Source organism: Odocoileus virginianus, chromosome 27 (genome assembly GCF_023699985.2).
Source record: "Odocoileus virginianus isolate 20LAN1187 ecotype Illinois chromosome 27, Ovbor_1.2, whole genome shotgun sequence".
In the NCBI taxonomy this organism is placed as follows: Eukaryota; Metazoa; Chordata; class Mammalia; order Artiodactyla; family Cervidae; genus Odocoileus; species Odocoileus virginianus.
The window spans coordinates 44,333,181-44,344,292 of NC_069700.1; the positions used below are offsets into that span (position 1 = coordinate 44,333,181).

General features: G+C 35.0%; 1 protein-coding gene across 1 annotated transcript; it reads right to left on the reverse strand.

Moving 5' to 3' along the window:
* Positions 1 to 3,955: 3,955 nt before the first annotated feature.
* On the reverse strand, positions 3,956 to 4,900 carry LOC110133388 (olfactory receptor 2B6-like). Its single transcript, XM_020887271.2, has one exon. It carries the CDS (start codon positions 4,898 to 4,900, stop codon positions 3,956 to 3,958), a length of 945 nt encoding a protein of 314 aa, XP_020742930.2.
* Positions 4,901 to 11,112: the final 6,212 nt, after the last annotated feature.

Sequence of the window (11,112 nt, forward strand, 5' to 3'; positions counted from 1 at the left end):
TCTATGTAACCCTCTCACCAATCAAGCTGTAGATTTAGAAAGAAATTTAGGGTTTTCAAATTTTATCAGTCTAACTCAGAAAATCATGTGCTGGCTTATGTTTATAAACAGGACCATTGTTGTAAGGGGCAGCATGAACAAAAGTGGCTTATATTTCTAGTAATTTTATATGATTCATAATGGGAATACTGATACTTTACCTAACTGCAATATTTACTGCAGGTATCAGTTTTAAGCATTTTTTTTTACAATTATATTTAAATAATACAATTTCTTACATTTGGAATTTTGTGTGTATGGTACTTATATTAGTCAAGGTAACATAGGTTTTGCTGCAATAACAAATCAATTCCCAATCCCAGTGATTTAAAACAAAATACTGTATTTCTTATGCACATAAAATCTGACTTGGGAAGTTGGTGCTTCCTTCTTTCCAATAATTGGGGGATCCAGATTTTATTTATCTTGGGATCCAGTCATCTTAAAATATGGCATAGATGAAGTTGGAAAAAGTGTTTTTTTAAAAACTGTTAATCCAGAAAAGACACTCATCACTTAGACTCACATTTTATTTTCCTGAATTATGTGGTCCCCAAAAAATTAGAAGGTAGATGTTAAAATGGGATATCACACATGGTAGGAAAGAGGAATCTGTGTAGTGCCACATAATCTAAGCCTTGATTTGTTTTTGACATCGTTGGGAATTTTCTAGTGCTCCTCTAATAAATAGCCACTAGACTTTGTTATGAAATAGATAATTTTACCTTGTTGAATATGCTTCCCTACTGATTTTTCTATATCACAAAATATTTTTTAGTTTAATGACTTACTGATATTTATAAAATTTACTAATATAAAATTTAATAAATTTACTGATGTTTTAGTAATACTTCTAAGAATATTTAAATTTTTTCCTTAATTGTGCTTTCAATATTGCACTATATTTATTTGCCTGCTTGACAGTACCTGTACTGTAATTCATTTAACTGTGTATCTTAATGTATAAAATTCTAAAATATCAGGTATCATTTATGTAAAAATATTAAAAATTCAGAATTTTTTTAAGTCTCAAGTTTTTGTTCTGATATGTCTGCAATATTGAAGGTAAATCAAAACATACCCTTAGGATTTGGGGGGGCATATTGGAAACAACCTCCAACAGCAGTGCTAATTTTTTTTGTGGTCCCATGTTTTTGCTTAAAAATGTATGCAACTTTCATAGCATGATAGATCTATGTTTGTTCTAATACAAAATAGTAGTTTCAATGTTCATTTATTTCAATTTTATCTAGACTGTCAAGCAAAACTAATAAACTCAAGAAGATGTAGCATTTTTATTTAATAACCTTGAATACCCTCTGAGAAGTACAACATACAAGCTCTGAGAAATACATTGCTTTATCAAGAATGAATAAATTAATACTATAAAAATTTTTAATATAAATATTAGCATATATTTTATTATATAGTGACATGAAGTCCTGTGTAAAAATGGATCATGAATTGTGACAAACACTGTTATCAATTTTTTTTTTAAGTTTGGTATACTTTTCCAGATTATGTTAGAATTGAGGGAACAGATTTTCTTTCTCTAATCTAACTAGGAATCTTCATTTCTTTAAAATCCATTTCCTTATATTTGAGCTTCATCTGTCTCCTAGTTGGACCACACAAATTGGAAGTGTTCACTGTAACTTAACTGACAGGAAGTAGATCTTTGCATTGTTCTTTTTAGGAGGAGAGGGGGAGGGTTGCAGTGGAAAAAAAGAGAAAAAGGAACAGGTCTAGATTCAATCATGTTGGGTGCATTTACTGAACATTTATCATGTCCAAAGCATGAAAGAGAAATCTGCAGTAATCTGAGAAATTGCAAATATGAATGTTATATGGGCTTGGGAAGGACTTACATTGAAAGGCAATGCATTGATAAAGTGTTCAAATAGAACCCACCTGAGAGGACACCTCATGTGATTGGGGTTAACTGTTGTCAGAAAAACAAATTCTAAATACATTCAAATATGCTGAGTAGGAAAATGCCAAGATTCTTACTGATATGTGGGGAGAAAAGAGAAATTCATATGAAATATTCCATTATATGAGGTGATCTCGATTTACTAGAATATTTTATCTTTGGGAGGGAGAGTTTTTGCATATTTAATTACATCTTGTCTTCAGTATTTGCAATTCAAAATTTTACATGATTTTTGGCCGTGTTGAACACACATAGATTGTTAATGTTCCTAGTCATACACCAATTTAATTCAGATTCCAAAATTCATACCATCCAGTGTATTTATTCTCCAAAATTAAGGAATCTGATGAAACACACTGATGGATTTTGAGAAATTCATGTTTATCAAGACCCTAGAGATTACCTTATTAAGGGACTGTGATTCATTACTTTGAAATAACTAGAGGACTAAAATAAGTAAAAATGGTTAAATGTATTTTGGAAAGGATGATTTTATAAAGAAAGTTTGGGGATGTGTACTACAAAAGAGAGATTGGCAGAAATTTTACTGATCCTCACAATAATGCTTTGTAATGACCCATATGGGAAAAGAATTATGTACATTCTATGAATTTAGAATTAAATTTAGATTTGTCTTATGGGCCACAGAGCTATAGTATTAAATATTAAATTCAAAGTTTGCTAAGAAAGGCAATTTCAAGCACCTTTGAATTAAGGCAAGTGTTAATGTCCCTATTTGGTGGCAAAGAAACTATAGTCAAAGATAATAATTGGTTTTCCCCAAAAGGCACATGTGTGTTTATCACTCTATCTATGGGGCTAAATACACTCATTAATGAACAAAAGGATTTGATTTGCATTCCAGGCAATGATGTTGAGTTTTTACTGAGGCACACGTATGTTTATCACTCTATCTATGGGGCTAAATATACTCATTAATGAATAAAAAGATTTGATTTGCATTCCAGGCAATGATGTTGAGTTTTTACTGAACTCAGTTACTTTTCTTTAGGCATGTTTAACTAATTCATATTTGTAAGGCAGTTTATAACCAGAGGCTATAAGACCTTTTTTCAAGTAAAGCTAAGAAGTCAACCAAGGCTTGAAACTCAATATGATATTCTCATAACTCCTACATTGAACTAGGCCTACCTTACCCAGTCAAGTGGTAAAGGAAGTTGTCTCTCATAAACTACTAACTCATAACTACTAGTAACTCATAAATTACGAGTAAGTTTTCTTGAGTTAGAATATTTTCGGCCTTAGGTTTTTCCATCACTGTCCACTGTTCAGAGCATTCTTCTGCTTTTTCTCTCATCCTCCACAGTAAGTTTTATTTGTATTTGCCCTGTCCTCATTGTTATTTATCATACCATAAGACTGGCTAAGGTTTATGGCAAAAGTAACATATTTAAAATCACTGAGTCTAAAATTTTTATGTATTTCCCTTTGCATATGTCTATCTTATATGCTTTTGACCTAAATGTTTCTTGATTTCACTTGCCTCTGGGGCCTTTGGTGAATGACATAATTGGACACTGATTGTTAGAAGATGACTAAATGCTTTCAATACATGTTGGTTAAAGTTAACTCAGGATAGTAGTGGCATTTTTTAAAACATGGGATCATTTCCAGTTTACTTGGGATTCACTTAGGAACAGTTTCTGTCAAATATACCTTTTAAAACTTTCTAAATATCTTTTCTCTAGCTATTACGCCAGGTTTTCCCCCTGAAACTAAGTTAACTAGTCATAAGGGTTAGGGAAAAAATTGATATGACTTGGTAAGATCCAATATTGCAAAAACAGATAGTCTCAAAAGTAGATAAGGGCTCTATGGAGATCATTAAGAGTTGATGGTTTCTTTTTTTGTCCTGTTTCACCTGTGAACTTAATACACTGTCCTCTCGTCACTTCCATGTCTGAAATCTTCTTAGAAAGGCAGACACATTCATCCTTACTTCTTAGGTCTTCTCTTCAAAGATCATCTTGTCCTGACCCAAAATTCCTTAGTTAGTGCCCTTCTAAGGGCAGCTTTCACATCCTTGTTCCTCAGTGTATAGATAAATGGATTGAGTGTGGGTGTGACGATTCCATAGAAGAGAGCCATGATCTTCCCTCTGTCCCGAGAATAACTAGAGGGAGGCTGGACATACATACTGATGGCTGTAAAGTAAAAGAGAGAGACCACCAGTAAATGTGAAGCACAGGTATTAAAGGCCTTCCAGCGACTTTCAGCAGAGCGGATTCTCATTACTGCCCGGGCAATGAACACATAAGTGCCCAGGATGAGGAAGAGGGGCACCAGAAGTAGCAAAGCCCCTAGCACATTGAGCTCAGCCTCATTCACATGGGTATCTGTACAAGCTAGTTTCAGAAGAGCAGGAACTTCACAGAAGAAATGGTCCATCACCCTCTGTCCACATCTTGGGGTCAACACGGTGAGAGTGGACTGCACAAGGGAGTTAGCAAAGCCACTAATCCAGGTCCCAGTGGCCATGTGGATACAGCGTCTCTGGTTCATGATGACTGGGTAACGAAGGGGCTTGCAAATAGCAGCATAACGGTCAAAGGCCATGATGGCTAGAAGTATACATTCCGTAGAACCCAAGGCCAAGGAAATATAGAGCTGGGCAACGCAACCACCATAGCTAATGGTCTTTTCTGGTCCCCGAAGGTTGACTAGCATCTGTGGGACAGTACTGGTAGTAAAGCAGAGATCCAGAAGGGATAGATTAGAGACAAAAAAGTACATGGGACTATCCAGCTGGGGATCCAGGCGGGAAACTAGGATAATAGAGATATTTCCAAATAAGGCAAAGAGGTAAGCCACCAGAAAGATTATGAAGAGTGGTGTTTCCAGCCAGGATCGATCAGAAAATCCCAATAAGATAAAACCATCTAGTGAGCTCTGATTACTGACCCACATATTGGCACTGATAGGAGAAATTACAGCTGAGACCTCTAAACACCCCTTCTAAGGATTGGTATCAATGATAAAAGGAAGTCTCTGGAAATTACAAACCAGAGATGCTAAGATGAAACTCTCATTTCTGCTGTAAACTGCATCTATATTCCAATTATGATGAAATATCAAGCCAACATTATCATTGTAATATTGAAAGATTATTAAGAAAAGAATAAAAAGAACCAGCAAAATAATTGGAAAATTTTCCTTATGTGATGAGTGTCTTCTGATTAGTTATCATTTCTTTGGATTTTGTTGTCTTCTCTTCTAAAAAGTTTCAATAGAACTACCATCAACCCTACTTGTCATGAATATTTAACAGAAACAACAAAGTATAGATGAAAACAGATTGCAAGAAGGCAGAGTTTCCCAAATACAGGTTGAGCAAAGGACAGCATGAAGAAGGCAGGTGGATCAGCAGTCCAGGGGGGGGAGCCAAGGCATTTTGGTATCTTCATCTTTCTCAAACCAACCCTAGTCAGAAACATCATGGGAACTGGAGCACGTCATAGATTTTGCACAGTGAATAGATGGAGTATCAGGACTCCTTTTACCTCTTCTAAGCATTAGTGCTGATCCTATTAAGAAAATTTGAAAGTAAAAGGAAGAAACAAAAAATTCAAACAAGATAACATACACAAAAAACAATCAAGCATTGGAAACTTGTTTGCTCTGAAATGCTACTCAACAGATATCTAAATAAATTTGATGCATTTCTAACCTCTGAGTGAAAACACCAAAAAGAGTTTCAAATACTTGGCTCCTTTAAGTAAATTTCTCTTATTTTTATATACAAATTTCTAACTCCTCAAGATAATTATGGGCCATTAAACATTTCCCCCCTCTCCCTTCTTTATTTTCTTACTCATTAATTATAATATTTCTACCATTTGTGGTGCCTCTATCTCACTCTTCCCCCATTGAAATCACATGCTTCCTTTATTATAAATTCTGAAGAAAACTCTAGTGATTAACTTTTTATTCTCTAAAATCTCTTTAGGTTTGATTCACTGGTTATGGAAAACTTGTCTTGCATTTTAAGTTACTTTGTAAAAGACATTTTCCTTCTTCCTTCAAATCCCAGTGATTCCTTTTACCAGCTGAGTGACTTTAGAAATGTCATTTAATCCTTTCGTACTTCAATCTTCTCTTCTTTAAAATGACCATAATTATATGCATCTCATAGGACTAAGTGATTTAATGTAAACTCAGTTATTTTCATATGCTAATAATTCAATAACTACGATTTCTTTCCCAAACTATGAATTCCCTAAAATATTGGACTTTTCTTATTTTTGTGCATCTATAAACAGTGTAGAATGGCATTTGTAACAGATAATTAATAAATACTGACAGACAATAAAAATGATGTGACTGCTAGGAAAATAGCCCTGGAACCTCTGATTACTTATTTTTCTAATTCTTTTAATTGGCCTTACATTATAATCTTCTTGTGCTCTTAACGTGGTAGAATTATTGGATATAGTTGGTCAGGTTTTTTTTCACATTGGTGTCATTGAGCTGTGGAATTAGACAGTGCATGTGTGGGGGGTGGTGGGGTGTGAGTAACAGTGAGAAATCATAGGGATAAGTGCTTGCTTCACAGCCCAAAGCTCAGAATTGTTAACTCTAAAACAGCTTCTTACCCATCCATCTCACACTTCTAATTTCTTTGCCCTGGTTATACAATCACAATTCTTTTGGGATCCTAATTGTCATCTTTGAATTAAATTGCCAATGTGTCATCCAAGTTGTCAGACTGGACCAACTATTTTTTAACATTGTCTCTTGCATCTATCCATTAAATTTATATCTACACAGAATAATTAAAACAGACACAGAGAAAATAATTCACTATTCCATGGCCTCTAGCTTTCAAAGTGGTCTCCTCACTTAAATGGCTCTCTCATCTTCAAAGCATCTTAACATGTTTGTAGAACAGTCTTTCCTGAGTTCAAATCTGATCATGTAACACATCTCAGCTTAAAATTCAGCAGGGAATCTCCACAATGTAACCCATTTTATTAAAATGCAGACTTAGATTCAATGCCTCCTATAATCATGGCTCAAACCATTCCATTTTATCCAAACTTTTTATTCTCTCCCTGGCGTTTATGCTGATATGAGACACCGTTGTTGCTTTCCATCCTGTAAGGGCCATTTCAAGTACTAAAGTGTTCTAAATTATTCCCCACTCTCCATTTTTCTGTCCTTGGCTTGGGAAGATCTCCTGTAGAAGGAAATGGCAACCCACTACAGTGTTTCTTGCCTGAAAAATCCCATGGACAGAGGAGCCTGGTGGGCTATAGTCCATGGGGTCATAAAGAGCTGGACTCAACTGAGTGACTAAGCACTCCTTTTCTAATTCTCTAGAGCACTTTATTTGTAATTCTTTTTTGGTACACTCCATATTTTATAAAAATTATATATATATATATGTAATTTGTTTTTGTTTCTGTACCTGTCATATTTTCCTGACCAGATGGATTGTATACTCTTAAAGAGTAAGCATGTGATAGAGGCAAGAGTGTATGTTAAACATAATAAGCATTTACTACATTTTAATTGCCTCTTGATGAAAGTGAAAGAGGAGAGTAAAAAAGTTGGCTTAAAGCTCAACATTCAGAAAACTAAGATCATGGCATCTGGCCCCATCACTTTATGGCAAATAGATGGGGAAACAGTGGAAACATCAGACTTTATTTTGGGGGGCTCCAATATCACTGCAAATGGTGATTGCAGCCATGAAATTAAAAGACGCTTACTCCTTGGAAGGAAAGTTATGACCAACCTAGATAGCATATTAAAAAGCAGAGATTACTTTGCCAACAAAGGTCCATCTAGTCAAGGCTATAGTTTTTCCAGTGGTCATGTAGGGATGTGAGAGTTGGACTATAAAGAAAGCTGAGCACTGAAGAATTGATGCTTTTGAAGTGTGGTGTTGGAGAAGACTCTTGAGAGTCCCTTGGACTGCAAGGAGATCCAACCAGTCCATCCTTAAGGAGTTCAGTCCTAGTTGTTCATTGGAAGGACTGATGTTGAAGCTGAAACTCCAATACTTTGTCTACCTCATGCGAAGAGCTGACTCATTTGAAAGACAAGATGGTTGGATGGCATCACTGACTCGATGGACATGGGTTTGGGTAAACTCCAGGAGTTGGTGATGGACAGGGAGGCCTGGCGTGCTGCGGTTCATGGGGTCGCAGAGAGTCGGACATGACTGAGCGACTGAACCGAACTGAATTAACATTAATTCAGTTGAAACCAACAACTGTGAATCTCTTCCCTTTGGATTTCCTATATGTTAAATTATGTTAGCACCCTTGAATTTATTATTTTTTTCTTTTATGATGTCAATCCATTTCATTGCTATTTCATCACAATGGAACCCAGATGCATCTTTACTTTTTCATTTCATACCCCAAAACTAAAGCAGAGTTTAAATACACCCTGTTTTACCCTTAGAGCAAATATTTTAAGGCTTTTCTGCTCATTCCCAAAATGATGCAACTAATCAATCAATAAATATATTTATTTTACTTATCAAAATCAATGGATTTTCAATGCCACTTCTAACTCCATACTGCTTGCATGATAATTGGATCAAGAAAAACTATATAATATTAAGGGAAATATAAGCAGTAGCTGAAATATTAGTAGAACTACTTACATGGTAAAATCATATAAAAATGTTTCTGGAAATTTTCAAGTGCCTGTGAACTTCTATGGAAAATCAAGTTGATTATCGAGACTCCCCCTTATAAATCCTGTCCTTATATATAGATTAACACTCTTCATTTAAAACTGGTCTTATCCAATATCTTTTCTTCTCATTTTTTATCATATGATAGTGGGACTTTAGGAATAGAGACTTGGAAATATGATTATGCTTGGCATTATATTTTATTTGCAAAGAAATGGCACAGATATCATTGCCAGTTGATTAGAGAATTATAGCAATAAAACATAGGATCCTGATTCAACATTGAGAAACATTTTTATCTTTATACATAATTTCTGAACCAAATTTTGCCTCATCTATTTTGATCAAAGAAAAATCACTCACGTGTTACTTTATAGAAGGGTTACTGATCCCCCTCAATGAGCACATGCGTATTTCCAATTAGAATCATAAAAGATACAATTGTAGAATTCACCCTATCTGAATTGCTTTCTTGCTAAATAAAGACTCAGGATCTCATTATGCAGTTACCTGCACTCAGACACTATTTTTAAATCTAAAGAAAGCTGAAAATTTTCTCCTACCTTTCACAGATTACAGCCGTGCTATTTTCCCAATCTTTATTATTTTCTCTTATATCCCTCTAAATGGATCCAGCATGCCTTTAAGTTTCTGAGATAAGCTTGGACTGTTATGAATAAAATCAAATCACATACTTACTTCAGGAAGAGTAAAAATTTTAAAAGGAAAATATGTAGTATGTCTTATTGGTTTTCAGAATACATGACAGCATTCCTAAACATTGGAGGTATATAGAAACAGTGGTAAAATAAGTGATGATAAAATGATGGCAACAGATAAGTAAAGAGGGGGGAAAATAAAGAAAGAAAATAGGGAAAGAGGGAATTTCCTGGTGGTCCAGTGGTTAACGGGTTGGATCCCTGGTCAGGGAAACATAGTGATAAAATAGGTGATGAGTCTCTTTTTCTGTTTTACATATAGGGTTATCGTTACCATCTTTCTAAATTCCATATATATGTGTTAGTATACTGTAATGGTCTTTATCTTTCTGGCTTACTTCACTCTGTATAATGGGCTCCAGTTTCATCCATCTCATTAGAACTGATTCAAATGAATTCTTTTTAATGGCTGAGTAGAGACTCAGATGTATAGAACAGACTTGTGGACTCTGGGAGAAGGCGAGGGTGGGATGTTTCAAGAGAACAGCATCGAAACATGTATATTATCTAGAGTGAAACAGATCACCAGCCCAGGTTGGGTGCATGAGACAAGTGCTCGGGCCTGGTGCACTGGGAAGACCCAGAGGGATCGGGTAGAGAGGGAGGTGGGAGGGGGGACCGGGATGGGGAATACATGTAAATCCATGGCTAATTCATTTCAAGGTATGACAAAAACCACTGCAATGATGTAAAGTAATTAGCCTCCAACTAATAAAAATAAATGAAAAAAAAATAGGTGATGATAAAATGATAGCAACAGATAAGTAAAGAGGGGGGGAAATAAAGAAAGAAAATAGGGAAAGAAGGAATTTCCTGGTGGTCCAGTTGTTTACGGGTTGGATCCCCGGTCAGGGAGCTAAGATCTCTCATGCTATGTGGCAAGGACAAAAAAAAAAAAAAAAATAGAATTGATAGAATTATTTAGAAAAAAGAAAGAAAAATGGGAATGAGAGAGAAAAGATATACACAGAAAGAGCGTACTCTTTTGTCTAGCACATTGCAGATGATCAGTTAAATGTGTCTTCTGAATATGCAACAGGAGAGAGAAACAGAAAAAATTAGGATGCAAAGATTACAGGGGTGAGTCCAAATGCAGTAGTTTTTAATTTGCCTGGAAAGGGCTGTGGGGAGTTTTTGCCTTCTGGTTATGAGAATTATGGGATTAGTAGAGCTTAATTTATCTAAATAGGAAGTTAAAGGAAATGCTGATGAACCTCCCAGAGGACGAGAAAATGGAGCTGGGAAGACAGAAGAATCTATGCTTCTCCAGCAAATAGGACCTGCAAAGGAATGAAAGGGCAGCAAGAAAGAAGTATCTTAAAACATGGCTTAAGGAAACATGGGCCATTTTTATAGATGTTTGCATCATGATATACTCTTTAACAACTTCATAAGCATGATTCAAATATAATATGTTATGACAAAATAAAAACAATATTTAAGTATTCATTTCACCTCTGATTTATTTTAGATATTGTCTGAAGATCTTTGCTGTGATCTCAATGCCATGTTCTCTGCCTATCGGATTCCTTTATTCTAAATTGTCATAGATTTAAACAGTCTTTGATTTTTTGAATAGTAGGACCTTCAGAGCTTAATTGTTATCTACACAAAATCAATATCTTGCTGTTCACAAACTTTGTAATACAAATAGCAGTTTTAATCTAGAGAAATGATTTTAAAAAAGCACACCTAAAAATATTTAAATGAAAATATAAAGTCCCAAAGGTACTTAACACTAATAGTAAATT

Bases quoted from the DNA above. Each gene is read 5' to 3' on its own strand.
- LOC110133388 (XM_020887271.2), bottom strand. From the start codon at position 4,900: ATGTGGGTCAGTAATCAGAGCTCACTAGATGGTTTTATCTTATTGGGA.